This window comes from Pelobates fuscus, chromosome 5 (assembly GCF_036172605.1).
Source record: "Pelobates fuscus isolate aPelFus1 chromosome 5, aPelFus1.pri, whole genome shotgun sequence".
Classification (NCBI taxonomy): Eukaryota; Metazoa; Chordata; class Amphibia; order Anura; family Pelobatidae; genus Pelobates; species Pelobates fuscus.
In genome coordinates, this window is record NC_086321.1 from 370,945,226 (window position 1) to 370,966,254 (window position 21,029).

Below are 21,029 nucleotides of genomic sequence, written 5' to 3' on the forward strand. Positions count from 1 at the left end.
TGGACCTGTGTCGACGTGTGATGTAGCTTTGTTATATACATGTCGTGTTGGCCCAAAAGCTGAGTATCCCCTTGGGGGTGAGCTAAGGCCTTATAGTCATGAGGTGTCTAGTCACCCAGTGTATTGGGTTTGATTACTCCTTACCTAGGGAGTAGCGGGGGGGGGAGGTGTGTGAAGAGGTTCAGGGTTCCCTCAGTGTCTGTGCGTGGCTGTAGATTAACGCTCCCTATTTTTGAGGGGATTCGTCACTACTGAGTCCCCAGCCTTAGCTGTAGTGCCTGGTGGCTGTCATTGCTCCAGAGTTTGTGTGAGTGGGGTACAGAAACGCAAAGGTGAGTTTGAAACGGGGGAAGGGAGAGATAGTAATAACATAGAATAAAACATCATCGGTTGAGAACCGTATATAAAGTCCCAATCAGACAGTCCTATAAGTTAAGGGCCGGCAGGCCGGGCAAGCAGGTCACCAGTCTGGCAGTTAGTCCTTCAGGTCGGGTCGTCTCTTGAGCTTGTTCCTGGTGCTACAGCTCCCGCAGCTGTCGATCTCGGAATGAAGGCTGGTGCGTGTATCGGGTCCCAGGTGGAAGTGGGGTTGGGTGCTCTCGCTTGTGTGCTTTCCGGTGAATGATTTAGGCCCAGGGCCGCCAGTAACGGAGTTGCGTCTTCTATCGAGGTGAGTGTATGTAGGCTGCCATTCAGGGTTACTGTCAGGGATCCATTCATTCCCCACCTGTAGGTCAGGTTGGCTGAGCGGAGAGTGCTGGTCACAGGCGTGAGCGTTTTACGCCACAGGAGAGTTGCCTTTGTGAGGTCTTGATAGAATGTCAGGGATGCCTCTTCGAATCGTAGAGGTGTTTTTCCCTTAATCACCGTCATTATCAGGATTTTGTCATGGGCTGTGGCACATCGGAGAATGACATCTCTCGTCGCCATGGTGGATGCTCCCGCAGGACCTGGTAGGCGGTAAATTCCTTCAATGTTTAGTTTTTTGGCCACCGCCTGGGACAGGATGGAAGTCAGCAATCGTCTGACAAAGTGGGGTAGTTCGTCTACCGTAACTGTCATTGGGATGCCTCTTACTTTAATATTGGTGCGGCGTTGGCGGTCTTCCATGGCCGTGATTTGAGCAGTGATGGCCCTGTGATGGGACCGGACCTGTTGCACCGTATTCTTGAGCTCGGTCACCTGCATTTGGATATCTGCAATATCTCTCTCCGAGGCCTGTACCCGGTCCGTGATGGCCTTCATGTCTGTTTTAATGGGAGCGAGTTCATTCGCCAGTATTTTATGAAAGTCCGATAATAGGACCTTCAGGTCATGTCTGGTTGTCGGTGTGCAGTCGGCGGGATCTGCAGGCGCCATCGGGTGAGTGGCTACCGATCTGTCAGCCCCTGTTTGCTCGTTTAGGTGTGTGGAGGCGTTAGGCCGCGGGGTAGTGACGGGCCGCTGAGCCTCTGAAGGGGCGGGTTGGGGTGGTGCTGGCCGCTGGAACATAGTCCCGATATCCCTGGTATCCGTCGCCGTGGTCTTCTGCGAGCGGCGGCCCATAGCTGGCATGTGGGCCAGGCTGATGGGCAAGACGTGAGGGTAGTCGTCGCTCGCCTGCCGCGTGAGCAGCGTCTCCAGGCCTGAGAGGCATAACGCGGGGTAGGCCCCCGTTCTCCGCTTCCGTCTTGGCTGGGTCTTTTGTTGAAAAAAGGGCATCTATCGCCTCGGGAGTCGATGCTCGTTGTAGCTGGCTACTTTTGAGGTCAGGATGGGCTCTCACTTTCGGGTTATTTGCGTTTTTGGGTGTTTGTGTTGAGGAGCTCGCAAGCATGGCGTCCGTGCAGGCTGGTGGTCAAGCTCCGCCCCCGATACATCCCACTTTTATGTCTTTATTATATCTTATTTAAATGTAAGCATGTCTTGGTCTTTCAGGCTTTGACACTCCTCAGTGGAGCAAGGTCTCTGGCCTTTGTCATATGTGGGGTAAGACCACCCTTTTATACTTGCATGCTATTGGTACGCTGTATCCACTATACTGGCCTTGTCGTATGTGGGGTGTCCCCCTTTTATACTTCCATACTACTGGTGCGCTGTATCCACTATACTGCTGGGCCTCACTAATGTGCCTATGGCACTTTCTGGGTTGGGTGACCCCCTGCCTCTGACTGTACGGTTGGGTCCTATGATACTGAGCTTGAGGGTGACCCCTCCTTTATATGGCCTGTTTTGATATACTTGTGCTTGCTGGGTGACCGCAAGCCGACCTTGCCCTGGTGCCACATGGACCGGACCTTACTTTGGTTTCGGGGTCATCAGTCATGGCTGCTAAAGCTGGCTTCCATGCACCTGAGTGCCTACAAGCCTGGCTTCGATCCACATCTCCTCATACATCCTTGCTCTGCAGAATGGGTTCCCCCAGACCACATCAGGGAATTTCTCCGTTATTGGCTGTGGCAGACCATCTGGCATCCCGACTGGGTGCCTCCGCAAATCATTGCTTCCTAGTCTTTACTGAGTACTCCATGCACTCTACCAGACACCATAACCACTGTAAACCCCGCAGACAGCTTTACAGTTTGGTTGGGGTCTCGCTGTCCTCCACCCACCATGGACACAAGACCAGGATCCAGCTTCCAGTGCGTAGCTTCCCAATCCAGGGAGTAAAGCAGGATAGCTCTTACAAGAGCTAGTGATTGTAATCCAAGGGAGTATAATGAGTATAGCAATCCCCAGAGTGAATATAGCTCTTCCTTCTACACATGAGACGAGGCTCTATGTTGAGGGTGAAGAGGAACTGGTTTAATGGGAGCCACATGCAACCTTATATGCAACTCCCCATGCAAGGGGTTTCCAGATACATATTCCAGGGGCATTCCCCTCCGGACCTGAGAGGAGACTACAGTAAAACATACACATAATTACATTGGCTCTCAGGTCCAGGACACTCCCACACAACAGGGTAATCCCTCCCCTGTGCCTGAGAGATAATTGAGTCAGGAACTCTACTAAACTCAATTATCTCCAGGCACAGAAAACATACATCTTAACAACATCCCGAAAGTACCCCCAAAACACATGGAAACCCCACAAAAGTCACATCCCCTGATATCCCCGATCTGGGGGACCAACATATCCAAAAATAATCTAGATTGGTTCAGGGGTTCTGGATTTCCATGGAAGTCATGATTTTGACCGATCGTGCACATGGTTTCTGGTTTTTCGTGGTGGGTTCAGTTCAGGCGTTGCTCCGCCTTCCAATGTCCAAAGTATCTGCTATCAGGAAAGCAATAAAAATGTAAATACAAATTTCTTTAGAGTTAAAGGGCCACTATAGGCATCAGAACAACTTGAGCTTGATGAAGCATTTTTTTAATGGATCATGCCCCTGTTTTATTGGTCAGTTATCTGCCATTTAGGAATTAAATCAATTTTGTTTCTGTTTATGCAGCCAAACCTCCCCTGGCTGTCACTTACACAGCCTGCATGAAAAAAAAAGTTGTTGTTTTTATGAGTTTATTTTAAATTTTCAATCAGATGTTAACTTGCTTTAGATGTTTTTATATCTTGCATTGTAAATTGAACTTTAACTACACACAGGAGGTACCTGCAGGCTCTAGCAAGCTGATAACAGAACAGGGGATAAGAAATTCTAAATTAAACAGACTGTGTAATAAAGAAAGTTTAAACAGTAGATCTCCCCTTCAGGAAATGTTTATGAAGGCTGTGCAACTCACATGTGTCTTTAAGGCTGTTTAAACAAAGTGATTTAACTCCTAAATGGCAGAGAACTGAACAGTGAGACTGCAGGGGCATGATCTATACACCAAAACTGCTTCATTAAGCTAAAGTTCTTTTGGTGCCTATAGGGTCCCTTTAACATTGGTGCAACTAAACAAAAAATATATACACAAGCTGTTCTAAAATGCCCTACTTAGTAGCCTGAAGGTAGCCAAGAGCGCCAAGAGAACAGCTAGGTATTATCTCAGATACAGAGAGTGATTTATTCAGTAGCTTACATTACCACTACGTAGTCGAATCATCTAATGTCCTGTCTGGTAAGGGAGAAGTTAGAAACTAAGCACTCATGCTACAACAAAGAGTGACTGCTAGTGAAAGATTTGGGCCATATTTGTTTTGTTTTTTGGTGTGTTTGTGTGTTTATCACGAGAACTTATTACGACACTTGTATTTGGGCTCTCTCAACAATTTGTGTTCTTATTCCTCATTATCCAAGTGGTTTTCTGCAACTATTGTATTATCTCCTCATCCTACTTATGTCCCATTTACTACCCCCATAGCAATACAACTCCATCACTACCTGCTGCAGAACTAGTTGTCTCTTTCTGATCCGTCACCATTTCCACTTTTAGATGACCATTCATGAATTGTGTGCCTTTTCAAACTCCGTAGGACATTTTGTCCACAAATGTTAAAATTTGGAGCAATGAACTAGTGATACTAATCTGGTTGGTCGCAGACATTTTACATGTGAGCTTTCCCTTGTCATAATATGAGGAGACATCTACTAAGCTTCTGTTATTTGAAGGAACATTAACTGAATATTCTGTTTAGGCAGGTGCTGTGAATGTTACCTGCATCCATCACACAGAAGACGATTTGACCAGTGAAATTCCTGCGTTCTCTTTAAGATGTAGAATAGAGGGTATGTATCAGAGGTAGGGAGACGTGGGAGGCAGAGGAATGAGGGACCACTGTTAAAACAAATGTTAGCAAAGATTGGAAAGCGGAGATCCTAGGCATAGGGATTTGTCTGCAAGACTTGTTCGGTCTGAGTCCTGAGTGAAAACCTATGATTGCACAGGCTCTGCAAATGACTTTGGCGGCTAGACTTTGAGTGTGAACACTAAATAGATCAGGATGCAGAGTAAATGTTGGGGACATTAAACAAATGGGGGAGCAGCACTGAAGAGAGGGGAAGAGGAAAGGGGAGGACACCAGAGAAGAAGAATGGGACAAAGTCACCACTGGAGAAAGAGCACAAGTGTCATGGGCCTTGGAGAGGAGAAGCTAGATGCACTGGTGAGATGGGGAGGCAGGGGAAAAGACCGCATAATGTAAAGGTTATTGCTTATGATGCAGGAACGTTTCCTCAACTGTTGCTGCGATCTAGACCAATTAGCGCTCCTGGTATTAATAGTGAGGATGTAGTTCACCTTGTGAGATATAGAATAGATTTACTTTACTTTAACCTCTTAAGGACTGAGCCAAATGTACACGTTGTGAACAGAACAAAACGTAAACAAAACCTGGCATTTGCGCTATATGTCTGTCCAACCGTAATTCACCTCTTTCATATTAAATGCACCCTCCCTTATTATAGATCATTTTATTCAGGGGAAACAGGGCTTTCATTTAATATCAAATATTTAGCTATGTAACATAATTTAATATGAAAAAATGGGAGAAAATAAGAAATTTAGTTTTTTTTAGTTCTACGTGACATTTTAACTGTCAATGTCATAATACTGTTTGCTTTTACTGCAATAATATTTGTATTCAGCAAAGTCTCACGTGTAAAACAGTAGCCCCTATGTACAGGTTTTATGGTGTTTTGGGAAGTTACAGGGTCAAATATAGCACGTTACATTTGAAATTGAAATTCGCCAGATTGGTTATGTTGCCTTTGAGACTGTATAGTAGCCCAAGAATTAAATTTACACCCATAATGGCATACCATTTGCAATAGTAGACAACCCAAGGTATTGCAAATGGGGTATGTCCAGTCTTTTTTAGTAGCCATTTGGTCACAAACGCTGGCCAAAGTTAGCGTTAGAATTTGTTTGTATGTGAAAAATCCAAAAAAACGCCAATTTTGCCCAGTGTTTGTGACTACTAAAAAAGACTGGACATACCCCATTTGCAATACCTTGGGTTGTCTACTATTGCAAATGGTATGCCATCATAGGGGTAATTTTCATTCTTGGGCTACCATAGGGTCACAAAGGCAACGTAAGCAATCTGCGAATTTTAATGTGAAAAAAATGAAACACAAGCCTTATATTTGACGCTGTAACTTTTGAAAACACCATAAAACCTGTACATGAGGGGTACTGTTGTACTCAGGAGACTTCGCTGAACACAAATATTTGTGTTTCAAAACAGTAAAAAGTATCACAGCAATAATATCGTCCGTGTAAGTGCTGTTTGTGCGTGAAAAAATGCAAAAAACGTCACTTTTACTGGCGATATCATCGTTGTAATACATTTTACTGTTTTGAAACACTAATATTTGTGTTCAGGCGAAGTCTCCCGAGTAAAACAGTACCCCCCATGTACAGGTTTTATGGTGTCTTGGAAAGTTATAGGGTTAAATATAGTGCTAGCAAATTAAATTCCCTATACTTTCGGCATAGGTTGTCAGGCAGGTCCCGCTAATTGTAATTAATTAAGATACCTAATTATGGGAGGGGGGATGACGTAGGACGTGGGACGGCGCACGGAGGCACGCCGCGTCTCGCGGGTTTTTTTCCTTGGCCGGAAGATGGGAGACACTGAGCAGAGCGGGGCGTTGTGAGGGAAGACGCCTGATTTGCTTTCCGCTGCGGTTGGCGGTACTGGGCGAAGCGGTGTTGCTGAGCGGTTGCTGAGCGGTCGAGAGAGAAGACAGGTCCCAAACGCTTATTTTTCTAAGCGGAAAACTAATTCCGTCCGCCTAGTGACTGCTGGAAAAGAGTGATGGGAGTGATGGGAGTGACCCCCCAGGACACTTAAACGGAGAAGTGGATAAGTATACCGGCTGGTTTGCTATATATATATGCTACATGTATGCTATATCCACGTATTAGCTAACAGAGCTTATATATCACCCAGTCACTCAGTCACTAAGTGTACATTAAGGTCCATATTCAGGTTTTATACCCTACTACGTATTACTATTTACTACTATTGCACTACTATCGCAGTAATTGATATCCTTATCTTCCTTTAATCATTTACTAAGAACTATTAAGATTTAAAGGAAACCTTACTGAGAAAAAAATATAGGAACATAAAACAAAAAAAAAAAATATATAAAAAAAAAATATATAAAAAAAAAAAAAACAGAGAAAGAAATAGAACGCTAATAGAAAGAGAAAGTGAAAGAGAAGGGAAAGAGAGGAGGAGTAAATGGCCTCAAAAAAAACTCAGAAGGTAAACAGAATTTAAAAAGAACTGCTAAAAAACAAGAACCAGCTATAGAAAGGAGGACTTCAGGTTTTTTCTCTCCCCAATTAAACAAGGGGAGTAGTACTAAATCTATACAAGAAGAATCAATACCTATATTGGACCCCAAAGAGACTGAGATAGACAAAACTTTGTCAGATAGCTCATGGGAAGAAAACGTATCTATCACTGCCGGTTATTTATCCAAATGCCTGGAGATCCAATTTGAGAAAATAAAAGAAGAAATAAACCTGCAGTCTAGAGAAATAAAAAATGAGATTCTAAATATAGGAAGAAGAGTGGTATTGTTAGAAGAGAAGACGGACCAAATAAATATACAACAAAAAAACAATACGGATAATATAAATAAATTGGATGAAACTCTAGAGACCCTGAAAAAGAAGATTACGGATTTAGAAGATAGATCTAGAAGACAAAACCTCCGAATTAGGGGGATCCCGGAGACTGTTGTAAATGCAAATCTAGAAGACTATTGTGTAGAGTTTTTTTTGTTTCTGGGGGTTAATTCAGATAACGGCACAAGCGGCATTGAAAGATGTCATAGAATTTATAAACCTGGTAACGTACCAGAACAAGCCCCGAGAGACACAATTATTTGCCTACAATCATTCCGTTTCAAGACGCAAATTATGAAGGCAATGACAACAAAAGACCTGAAGGGGTCAATCTTCCATCAAATTAAGATTTTTCAAGATCTCTCATAACAGACCAGACTTCAAAGGAAATTTTTTACCAATCAGACAGAGGTCCTTAGAAAAAATGCAATTAAATATGCCTGGGGATTTCCGACACGTATAAACCTAACACATAATAACCAAAGACTGACCTTTGATAAACCGCAGAAATTAGAACAATGGCTACTAGAAGGGAATTTAAAATAAGTTATTGCACAAGGTATTTTTTTATTTTTTTATTTTTTTTCCTCGCACATATATAACACAACATAAAACAAATAAATTAGGATTAAAGCTACACTAGAGGCCATAGAAATGTAAAGAGTGGTCCCACACTATTAAGCTAAATCTCTCCTGAAAACTAAGAAAAATGGGGGAAAGAAGTGATAAAGGGAAGAAAAGAGAAGGGAAAAGAGGGAGAAAAAAGGGGGAGAAAAAAAAAAAGGGGAAAAAACTAAAATAGATAAAAGAACAGGAGTGTTTATATTAACCACAATAATAATAAGTAAATACACGATATATTAGAGGTAATTTGATAGAAAGATTATGACACAAAATAAAGGTAATACCTTGGATTTAAAGGTATATTAAAATATAAAATACACTAAATACACTAAAAACAATTTTTTGGGTTTAATTAAAAGGCTATTTAGATCAAATAAAGGGAGAAAGAAAGAAAAAGAAAGAAAAAAACTAATGAAATGGGAATAAATATCAGAAGTAACTTTATAGAAATATTTTGATATAAAATAAATGCAAATAAATGTAATATTTGAGAAACAAAGATATATTAAAATTCTAAACTTACACTAAAATTTAACGAAAGAGCTATTTTGGCAAAACAAGAAACAAAAAAATAAGAAAAAAAAAAAAGTATGAAATGGGAATAATTATTTATTTATTTATTTATTTATTTTTTTTTCCCTTCTGGTATTATTTTTATCCACTACACCCGTCCGGCCAAGGAGAAACTCTAGCTCGCAGATCTCGACACTTTTTCTTTTCTGCGAGCATAGAGTATGGGGACATTTTCGACGTCACTGATTAGAGAGTCGGTGTCGTTTTTGGATTGTTGTTTTCTCTCCCTGTGTTTTTGGCAGGGCTTCCCCCCGAAGGCTATGGGAGGCCTAGGTAGGGAGGAACACAAGGGAGGGAATAGATACATCGTTTTTTGCCTAGTAAAAGGCAGACATTGTACGTTTTATGTTGTGTTTTATATGTTTGTTAGTACAGATGGTGAACTTATCAGTCCTCGAAGGAAAAGAAATAGGATACATAAAATAAAATGAGGCTAGCGACGATTAATGCACAGGGGATAAACTCACAATTTAAAAGATATACAATCCTTGAGTTTCTCAAAAAAAGAACAAATCCAGATTGCAGCCCTACAGGAAACCCACTGGAGAACGCAAGATAAAAACAATCTTAAATCTAAATTTTTTCCTACTATAATTAGTGCCTCTATGAGCCAAAAAAAGAAAAGAGGAGTAGCCTTCTTATTTTCTAGGAATATATCATTAAAAATTATATACCAAGAAATTGATTTGGAAGGCAGATACATTATATTAGTAGCAGAAATTAATAATCAAAAATATACGTTAGTGAACATATACGCACCAAATCAATCACAAATTGCATTTATTAAAAAAGTACTTAATAAAACTGAACGCGTGAAAATGGGCCGAGTTATGGTTATGGGAGATTTTAACTGCGTACCCGATATTGAGATAGACCGAAGTTCTAAAACAAAAACCAGTAACTATGGAAACTTGAAGATGACTGCTAAAAAATTTTCAGAATTAATTAAACAAGCCCAACTTTTAGATTATTGGAGGATATTTCATACGAAGGAAAAGGATTTTTCCTGTTTCTCAAAAGCTTTCTGCTCATATTCTAGAATTGATCTCTTTTTGGGGGACAGAAACTTAGCGAGCCAAATTAAAAAGGTTTTTATAATAGCCACTACATGGTCAGATCATAATCCGGTCATCCTAGATATAAAAGAACAACATCAAAGAACAAGAGCTGACTGGAAAATGAAAGACTGGTTACTTAAAAATGAAGACAATCTTAAACAAATCAAAGATACAACAGATTATTTTTTCAAAGAAAACAGAAACAAAGATGTCTCTCCAGCAATGACTTGGTGTGCTTATAAATCAGTAATAAGGGGCCTTTTTATAAGCTTAGCAGCAAAAGAGAATAAATTAAATAAAAAAAAGGCAAATTTAGCTGAATTGTACATAAAACTAGACAATTTACTTGAACAAAATAAAAATAAACCATCTCGGAGTATTACTAATGAAATTATAGACACTGAAAAATTAATTAATGAACACCTTATGACAAAGGCTAATAATGCGTTGCATTACTTAAAACAGAAATTGTACTACACCGGAAATAGAGCAGAAAAACTAATGACGAACAGAATAAAAAAAGAAAAATCGAAAAGAATCATCACCAAAATTATTGATAATGGAGAGACTATCTTGAGACCTGAAAAAATAGCAGAAGCCTTCAAAAATTACTATCAAGATCTATACAATATTAAAGATCCTACCGAAACGGCGAACATTAGTGCATTTCTCGAGAACATAAAGAGTCCAAAAATTTCACAAATACAACTGCAGGAGCTTAATAAAACTTTTCAAGAAGAAGAACTGATTTTCTGTATCAACAAATTAAAAAAGAATAAATCCTCTGGTCCAGATGGATTTGATAACCTTTTTTATAAATTGTTAGGAAATAATATTAAAACGGACCTAATTGAAGTTTTCAATTCCTTTGTTACACCTAATAGCATTCCGGCAGAATTGTTACAAGCAAATATAGTGCCTATCCTTAAACAAGAAAAGGATGCAGAGAAGATAAAGAATTATCGTCCAATCTCATTGTTGAATACCGACATTAAAATATACTCTGCTATGATAGCAGAACGTTTAAAAAAAATTATATCAGAAATAATAAACAGAGACCAAGTCGGGTTTGTCCCGGAGAGGTCTTCAACCCATAACATCAGAAGATTGATTGACATATTGGATTCCGCTTGGACCACTGGAACTCCCATGTTGACCCTGTCCTTAGATGCTGAGAAAGCATTCGACAGGGTCAACTGGGAGTTCATGAGACAAACACTACAGCGATTTGGATTGGAGGGAAGACTTCTTGAGAACATTTTTGCCCTATACACTGGCCCAACAGCAAGAATAAAGGGGAATGGCTTTAGCTCAGAGTGGTTCCCATTATCTAATGGAACACGACAGGGGTGTCCGCTATCCCCCTTACTCTATATAATCTCATTAGAACCTTTGGCATCTGCCATTAGACAAGAAGAAAACATCTCGGGTTTTGACCATAAGAAAGAAAACATAAAAATAAACCTTTACGCAGATGATGTGATCATAACTTTAGAAAATCCGTTACAATCAATAACACAGCTCATGACAACTATAGAAAAGTTTTCACAGGTTTCTGGCTACAGATTAAATACAGACAAATCAACTATTTTGGCGAGTAATGTAAATATGGAAGAAAAAAAAGAGATAAAAAAGAGGTTTGACTTTACTTGGATTGAAAAATCATTTAATTATTTGGGAATTAACATCTGTACAGATCCAAGCAAAATTGTTGAGATTAATTTCCTCCCATTACTTCTAAAAATGAACAAGCTATTAAAAGATTGGAGAAATCTGGAATTCTCCTGGTGGGGCCGTATAAATATAGTTAAATCCTATGTTCTACCAAAGTGGTTATACCTATTCAGAATGCTTCCTTTGAAGGTACCCGACAGCTGGCTATCACTTATTCAACAATCCTTCTCTAAATTTATATGGCAATCAAAGAAACCTAGGCTGGCAAGAAAATTCTTGGCGATTAAACAAGCAAATGGAGGAGTAGGACTTGCGCTGATACAACAATACTATCAAGCGAGTACTCTCTCTCATTGCATTATCTCACAACATACAGAGTCTAAACATGAGAGATGGTATGCAATAGAAAAAAAAATGTCATATAATAAAGATCTGTCTACCCTTTTTTGGTTGACGCAAAAAAAGAAAGATAACTGCCAACCATGTTCTGAAAGTATAGTGTTACAAAATATTGGAGAAGCATGGAACAAAATAAGAAAAAATATGGGTCTTAACAATCGTATCATTAACACTTTACCAATTCTAATTTTGGAAAACAATATAGAAGATCTAAATTTAAAAAATTGGGCCAAAGCAGGTATTCAAAATATAGAAGACCTAATGATTGGACCAAATCTTAAATCATTTGAACAATTAAGTACAGAATTCGCTCTTCCAGAAAAAGAAAAATATAACTTCATAAGGATTAACAGTTACTTAAGCAAAGTACTAGATAAAGAACATTCAGAAGTTAAATGTAAGTTATGTCATCTGCTGAAAGCGAATGACACGAAAAATCTATTAAAAAAGTGTAATTCGATACTAAGACTCGAGGAAGAAGATCTTATTTTTCCGGCCATTGAGAAATGGGAGAAAGATTTGAAAATAAAGAAAAAATTGGAAAAAAGCGACTGGAAAAAAGCTTGGGTGTCTGTGGTTAAACATATTAAATGCTTAAATTTAGTTGAGTTACATTTTAAGATTATAAATAGACTGTACCTGGTCCCAAGTCGCATGAATAAAATGGATCATAACATATCAGCTATTTGCTGGCGGTGTGATAGTGCGACGGGAGACATGTTACATATCTGGTGGAGCTGTCCCTTGATAATAGAATTTTGGAAAATGTTTATAGGCAAAATCCAAGAAATAATCGATACTAAAATACCCTTGTCTCCAGAATTATTTATACTACACTTAAATCTTAGCCAATATAATATGGATTTTCAATACTTTCTTACTCATGCGCTAATAGCGGCAAAGATCTCTATAGCTAGAAGATGGAGAACTAATAGTATACCAAATTGGGAAACCATAAAAAATCAGTTAATCTTTCAGCTAAAAATGGAAAGCGGCTTAAATATAAATCTAAAAAAAAAAAAAAAGATGGATATAGATATATGGCTAAATAAGCTGTGCGCATTCTAATTTGATAAAGAAAATAGGAGAAAAAGAAAAGGGAAGGGAAAAAGGGGGAAAAAAAAATGAAAAGAAAGGAAAAAGAAAAGAAAAGAAAATAAGAATAAATGCTAAGATAATCAGCTAGTTACTCTAATTATTACTATGGGAACATTTCTGAGGACCTTTGTCACCATCTATAAGATATAAGATACCTAATTATGTAAAAATATTACATAAATATATGTGTAGAATTAACATATGTATGTATATATATATACGTGTGTGTGTGTGTGTGTATATATGTGTGTGTGTGTGTGTGTGTGTGTGTATATATATATATGTGTGTGTGTGTGTGTGTGTGTATATATATATATATGTGTGTGTGTGTGTGTGTGTGTGTGTATATATATGTGTGTGTGTGTGTGTGTGTGTGTGTGTGTGTATATATGTGTGTGTGTGTGTGTGTGTGTGTATATATATGTGTGTGTGTGTGTGTGTGTGTATATATATATATGTGTGTGTGTGTGTGTGTGTATATATATATATGTGTGTGTGTGTGTGTGTGTATATATATATATGTGTGTGTGTGTGTGTGTGTGTGTGTATATATATATATATGTGTGTGTGTGTGTGTGTGTGTATATATATATGTGTGTGTGTGTATATATATGTGTGTGTGTATGTGTGTGTATATATATATGTGTGTGTGTGTGTGTATATATATATGTGTGTGTGTGTGTGTATATATATATATGTGTGTGTGTGTGTGTGTGTGTGTGTGTATATATATGTGTGTGTGTGTGTGTGTGTGTATATATATATGTGTGTGTGTGTGTGTGTGTGTGTGTGTATATATATATGTGTGTGTGTGTATATATATATGTGTGTGTGTGTATATATATATAATTTTTTAAAAATATTTTTATATATAGTGATATATACGTATATATTTATGTATATAGATATATATTTCGTTCTACGTGTATTTTGCTATAAATATATATATATATTAATATCACAATACAGTTAGAACGAAATAACACACATCTATATATATTTTTTTTTAATTATTTTTTAATTTTATTTTTTAACGTATTTACATATTTTTTATATATATATTTAATCAGTATCAGTCTACGTGTAATTTGATATTAATATATATATATATATATATATATATATATATATAGTAAAATACACCTAGACAGTGTGTGTATGTGTGTGTGTGTTTATATATATAGATCAAAGGTAGGAAAAGCACTCCAAGGACTTCTTTCAATGTAGAAAATAAGTAAATTTTATTCGGCAACTGCCATGAAAACTTCAACGTTTCAGTCCTGTGTCAGGACTTTCATCCTGACGAAAGTCCTGACACAGGACTGAAACGTTGAAGTTTTCATGGCAGTTGCCGAATAAAATTTACTTATTTTCTACATTGAAAGAAGTCCTTGGAGTGCTTTTCCTACCTTTGATCTCTATAAATTTTGCTGACAAGCACCGGGCTATACCTACATCTTTACAGGAGTGCAAGCATTGGACAGTATGTATATGTGTATATATATATATATATATATATATATATGATCTAAGTATATTATTATTTTTTTTTTACACTTATTTTATTTTATTTTATTTCCAGTCAGCAGGGGGACTAACTGTCATTACAAACCCGGCCATGTGATTGTGAGGTCTTCGCAAGGACCTCACTCTCACATGGCCGGGGGCCCACCAGGAGGGAGGATCTGCAGCGGGGGGCTCCCTGGGAGTCCCCCCAACCGCCGGCGTGGGATAGCCGGCGACCGGGTAAGTAAGAAAAAAACGGAGGGCGTACTATTACGCCCGGTAAAAATAGGGCGTAATAGTACGCCCTCCGGTCTTAAAGGGTTAAATTAACTTCTGTATCTTGAACAAATTGTAGTATAGTTTATACCTTTAAGAAAAAAATACAAATCACAAACAGTGCAGTACCCTTTAGTATGTTTATATAGTAAACAGAGTAATATGTCCGTCTATATATACATATATACAGTGGCGTACACACAATCCATGGGGCCCCGGTGCGAAACTGATCCGTGGGTTCCCACTCTGACTCCCTCCTCCTTCCTTCGGCGTGGTTTGTGTGTTAGCTGGGAGGAGTGGCGTGCGGTCACTTCCTCCCAGCTCGGTGTGATGTAATCACTGGGGGCCTGGTTGCGCTGTTAAAGTGCCCAGCGCTGACCGAGCCCCCTGGCAATCCAAATCCATTGGGTGGCCCTGACAGCATGGGCCACCCGATGGACCCCTTGGACGGCGGCCCCGGCGTTTTGCTGCGCGGGCTTGGGCCGCAAATGGTGATGGCAGGTACCCGGTCGCAGGGGTCCGCAGGGCTGCTGGGCCCCCTGAAGTGACGGGCCCGGTCGCAGCTGCGACCGCGGTATGTACGCCGCTGCATATATACGGACTCGGAACTGGATGGTTTATTACACCGAATTGAGGAAGCCATTCAGCGAAACGCAACTCTGGGACTTATTTAATTGTTATACATTTTATTTGTAAGTTTGAATAAAGTATATACTTATTTTTATACCTTATTTTACTTTGCTATGTTTTTTAACCATCACAGTTCCTGTACTGCAAAGAGGGTGGTAATGTACCAAACCATATCCTGCTGATTTACTGAGCCAATTTATAGGCTCCAGGCTTGTGAGTATTCTACTTGTTTTAATATTGGAATATCTCCTAAACAATGTCACTACCTATGAATCTCTTTTCTTGAGATATCTGCAATTACATACTACGAAATCTAATACTGCTCTTCAACGAAGAAAAAGTGTAAGGTCACCTAAACTGACCTGCTGGCGTATATTCCTAGAGCTAAGCTATAGCTCTGGAAAATGTGAGTTCCCCATTACTCTGTTTTACTGTATAAACATACTAAAGGGTACTGCATCATTTTTTTTGTTGTTTGTATTTTTCCTAAAGGTATACACTATACTACAGTTTGTTCAAGATACAGAAGTGAATTTAAAGTAATGTAAATATATTGTATATCTCACAAGGTGAACAACCTCCTCATTATTAATACCAAGCGCTCCACTGTATTGGATATACAACATTTTGTGTGTGTTTTTTGGAAGAATTACACACCACAGTGTGGTATGAGCTATAGACACAGTAAATACAGTTTTATTATATAATATTTAATTTTTTGCACTTTAGAAGCGCTCCTATACATTATCTATATTGTGTTTGCCATTAGCGCTCCTGTTTAGAGGGACATAATAATGTGAAACTGACAATTTTGCTGAATTATGCAGATCATGTTCAAGCTACACGAGCTGAAAAAAAAGACCAGACTCCACTGACCAAGCAAAGTGAAAACATCATCTGTACGTTTTGCAATGGAAAAGGTACGAGGACTCTAAAAATATTTATATAGCATTAAAAAAATTCTGTAGAACAGGGTTAGGTAACCTTTGGCACTCCAGATGGACTACATCTCCCCTGTTGCTTTACTGCCATTAAGGTTGTCAGAGCATTATAGGAGTTGTAGTCCACAACCTGCCTACCCCTGCTATAGAACAAAAAATAAATAAAAATTCCCCTTCTATTGTTGTCTATTATTAGACAACTGCTGATATGTCATGTAAACCAAGTTAGTGCTACAATTTTACTTATCCTTACAGATCCTTGTGATAATGCTGAAGATATCGATCATGTAGACAATGAGAAGGACCTCTTGCTTCCTGAGGAAGCCTGTAACCATTTCATAGGTGAGGACAATTCCTTTACCTCAGGCTGAAACAACAAATGTTGTGGATTCAATAAAATAATTTAAAGTTACACTATAGAGTCAGGAACACAAACTTGTATTCCTGTCCCTATAGTGTTAAAAACTCAATCTAACCCACCTAAATATAATAGAATCTTACTTTTATTCCAGTTTGCTGCTGCTGGCTCTCCCCTTGATCTGCCTCTGGCTAACATAATCAAAAGTGTGATCTGAGATAATCACAATGTTTCTCCACAAAAAGCATTGGATTGGCTGAGACTGTCAAGAAGGTAGATCAGGGGCAGAGCAAGCACAGCCCTAGCCAATCAGCCTCTCCTCATAGAGATGCATTGAATTGATGCATCTTTATGAGAAAAGTTCACTGTCTCCATGCAGGGGGTTGAGACGCTGAATGGCAGTCACACTGTGTTAGCACTACCCCGGAAAGTGGCTCTAGTAGCCATCTGAGTAATGGCCAGTGGAGGTATCACTAGCCTGTAATGTAAACACTGCATTTTCAAAGCAAAAAGCCAACAAATTCAATAAGCTGTAGTTGTTCTGGTGACTATAGTGTCCCTTTAAACATGCAGACATTCTTAGTGCACAAAGTATTGGCTACATATTGATTTCTGGTTTTGTTTAGTTTTTTTGCTTTTTATTTGCTATGCTTCTTAAATAAAACATTTGCTTTTGTAAGAAGAAGACTTGCTAGATTTATCTGATGAAAACGATGAAAAGGAGAGTTCCGTTTCTGATGCAGCTTCTGAAGCTTGGGTGGCGGGAAGATATCCAAACTGGAAGGATGAAGATGAAGAAGACTATGATGACTATTCGTGCACTGTAGTAAATACCTCAGATCGTAATTATGTGGAAGAAGATTGGGATGCAGAGGTACTTGAATCTGTGGAGGACCCATATGGTAAGATAATCTTACATTGCCACAACCTCCAAAAACACACTTCCTCTTTCCAATCCAGATGTAAGAATGTAGCAGGGTTTTACTGTACATGCTAAGGTTGCCACATATCTTGTAAAACCTATAATGTCCCACACAGGGACTCCCTTTACTGAGTTTTGTGGTTTGTGGGCATTACAGATCAGTTTTAGGGATAACACAGTCTTGAGTGGTGACATCTTATTCTCTTGAATCGCAGGAGCAAATAAGGGAAGGGGAGCAAGCTGGCAGCAGAGGCAGATCTTATGACGCAAAACTCTTCCAATTACCACAGATGAGCAGTAATGTGGTGCTTGACAATGTGTTGCACATTGGCTAGCCCAGGAATAGTCAATCTCGGCACTCCAGATGTTTTGGACTACACCTCTCATGATGCTTTACCAGCATTGTGGGTGTTAGAGCATCATGGGAGATGTAGTCCACATCATCTGGAGTGCCGAAGGTTGCCTATCCCTGGGCTAGACTGTAAGCTCGTTTGAGCAGGGCCCTCATCTACCTATTGCTCCTCTGTCACTGTCTAATTGTCTCAATTATTGTAAATTTCCCCCCTTTCATAATATTGTAAAGCGCTGCGGAATTAGTTGGTGCTATATAAATACCAATAATAAATCATAAGTTGTGCTGTGCAGATAAGGGTTTTTTTTTTTTTTTTTAATTCTTTATTTTTGACGTGCAGTGTTGAATACAAGCTTTGTCACGATGTACTGCACATTTTTTTTATAACAGAAAACTAGCTTTTCGCAGAAAGCTTGAACATAGCGAGGTAATAGAAACATGCATGTTATCAATGCGTTAGTCTAGATGCGTATAAAGGTTAACCATTTAGTCGACATACGGATGCAGTAATATGATATAATTAACATAACGTCTAAGCATTTGCTGGCCGTTCATCCAGCGTGATTTTAGCAGAGTAAATGCTACTAGTAAGTGAATTAGACAATTAAGGAAAAAATCTCTACGACATATTCGCCTTCTTTTCTGGTATGGTGGACTAAGTTTAAATTCTCACCGTGAGGCCCTACTTTATATATATATTGTTCAAGCTAGACCATCCCGTTAGGACTGTAAAGTAAGAATGAATGTAGCTAGCACATAGTGTTAACACGCTATAGGACATTCACAGTAAGCATTAAGTATGCTAGGACTTGAGGTTAAGAAGCCGTTAGACTTCAGTGAGATTACAGTGAGTAGTTAATTAGCCCCCTATACTGGCTATCCAGTCAAATCTAGCTCCCATCGATTAGTACTTATGCAGGTATAAAAAGTGTAGCTAGCGAAATACATCTGCGGTATTGTTGATTGTCTGACTTGTAATGCATGAACAAACGTAGATAAACATTTTGCAGAGGGATAGAGAATTTAAAATAAAGGTTACTAGCTAGGGCTTCCGGGCATGTAAAAGATCAGGGTAAATCATAGGTAAAAGTACATAGCCGTTTGCAGGACTCTGGCATGAACGGGTAAGTCCAGTGCAAGTTCAGCCGACCCCTGACACCGGGAAACGCTGGTGCTCTGTTAGGCAGTTCCTCATGTCTTCGGCGTTTCTGTGTTGGGAGTCTGCCCTTGTAGTAGCCTGTAGGATGTGCAGCCGCTTGATTGCTTGGTGTGCAGCGCTGGTTAGAGTGAGCTGGGTCGTGCTGCGCTTGATGCATAGCTGAGGTGGAGTGCTTGTGTGGTCGGCAGGGTGGGCTATTCCGCTTATGTGTATTTGGGAGTGGGAACAGCGTGGTACTTTTCCCCGCCGTGGGGATCGCAGGTATCTGCGTCGCCGGATGGCTGTTCTGGGAGCTTGAGGCAGGTATCTGTAGCATCGGCGTCTCGTTGCGGGTCGGACCCATGCTGCCACAGTTTTCACCGCCTGTTGGAGAGTCATTCCGCGGCTGTGTAGTGTGGCCCAAAAGCTTGTGCAGATCTGGTCCAAGGCCCCCAGGAGGTATGTGGGTGGCTGGACGCAGGTACTCTGCTCGTTAGGTCGGCGCTGGGCGGCCATTTTGGATGCGTCTTGGCAGTTTGGTGCCCTTGCCCGCTGTGTGGACTGTTCAGTTGCCCTCTGTGCCAGTAGCTTGTCCGATGTGGACCGGGATGTCCCCCACCGGTCCGGGGGGGGGGGGGGGGGGGGGTTGGGAGATGCGAGGTCTCGTGAGGGTTCCGGTGTCGGGGAGAGCGGCCGCCTCTCCCTGACCCTAGTCCCAGTAGGCCGCACTTGGATTCCCGCTAACGTAGCTCCGACAGGCTCCGGGGTGGTCTTGTTCGGGTCCGTGGGACACCCCCGACGTGGGTGGTGTACCCTCGGTGGTCCTCTGGCAGAATTGCCGTCGCTTTGAACCCGGTTTCGGCCCGCCAGGCAGGAGCTCGTGCTTTGCGTGTCTGCACGGCTTGGCGGTCAGGCTCCGCCCCCCCAGATAAGGGTTTTTAAAATAAATAAATAAAAGAAACTTCTGTTAACATGTTCCTTTATAAATTGTATTTAATCTTTCTCTAGAATTTAGGTGCCGGTACCAAAGGTTAATGAGCTGTATAATTTTGGAGTCATAAAATATTACCCAGTGTTTTATGTGATTTTGGTAGTCATGAGATTATTAAAGGGAACCTGTCACCTTTTTTTTTTCTTTTTCTAAATCATTTTTAAAAAGTATATACCAGTAGCTTATTTATTTATTTATTTTAATCTAAGCTGTTTCTCTTACAACAGACATTGAAGAGCTGGTAGATGTTCACAGTGAGCAGCAGCGTGGAGTTGTCACAGAGTTCCAGTGGGCCGAAAACACAGCATTTAATCCCAGTTTACGTCATAAACCCAGTACACCCTTATGCTTTATGTGTAATACAGTAGAGAAAGGACAGTTTGAGGATGCAGACCAGTAACAATTGTTCCAATTCAGCAGGAAATACAGGTCCTTCTACGTTCCTAAGGCCTGTCATGTATATAAGTGAATTTTGCTTGTATGTGTCTTGGCTCTTGTTAATTATAAAGTCAGCCAGTGCTAGGATCGGCTCAGTGTAGTATCTGTGGTTATAGGGATATTCCAAGCACCAAAACCACTTTCTCTGAAATGAAGCAGTTTTGGTGTATAAATTATACTCATACGCTCTGCTTGGAGACGCTGAATTTTCCTCATAGAGATGCATTGATTCAATGCACCTCTATGAGGAGGTGATGATTGGCCAAAACTGCGTTTGGCACCGCCCCCTTGCCGATTTTAGCCAATCCAATTCTTTCCCTATGGGAAAGCATTGGATCGACTAAAAATCTGCAGTTTTGTTGTCAACAAGGGGCCGGGGCCAGCGCTGGCGGACCCGTGGAGAGCTGAAAACAAGGTTTTAACCCATTCTGAGGAGGCTAAGGGGGGGGGGGGGAGGCAAGCCACCTAAATGGTGGGTTTTCACTATTTGGTCAGGGATCATGTTTGTGTTCCTGACCCTATAGGGGTCTCTTTAAACAGACTGTG

The 21,029-nt window shown here is 40.1% G+C and overlaps 1 protein-coding gene across 1 annotated transcript; it reads left to right on the forward strand.

Moving 5' to 3' along the window:
• Positions 1-1,814: 1,814 nt before the first annotated feature.
• On the forward strand, positions 1,815-20,445 carry LOC134612293 (uncharacterized). Its single transcript, XM_063456632.1, has 6 exons — positions 1,815-1,833; positions 1,918-1,968; positions 16,171-16,263; positions 16,540-16,626; positions 17,323-17,544; positions 20,273-20,445. Exons 1-6 carry the CDS (start codon positions 1,815-1,817, stop codon positions 20,443-20,445), a joined length of 645 nt encoding a protein of 214 aa, XP_063312702.1.
• The last annotated feature ends 584 nt before the right edge of the window (positions 20,446-21,029 follow it).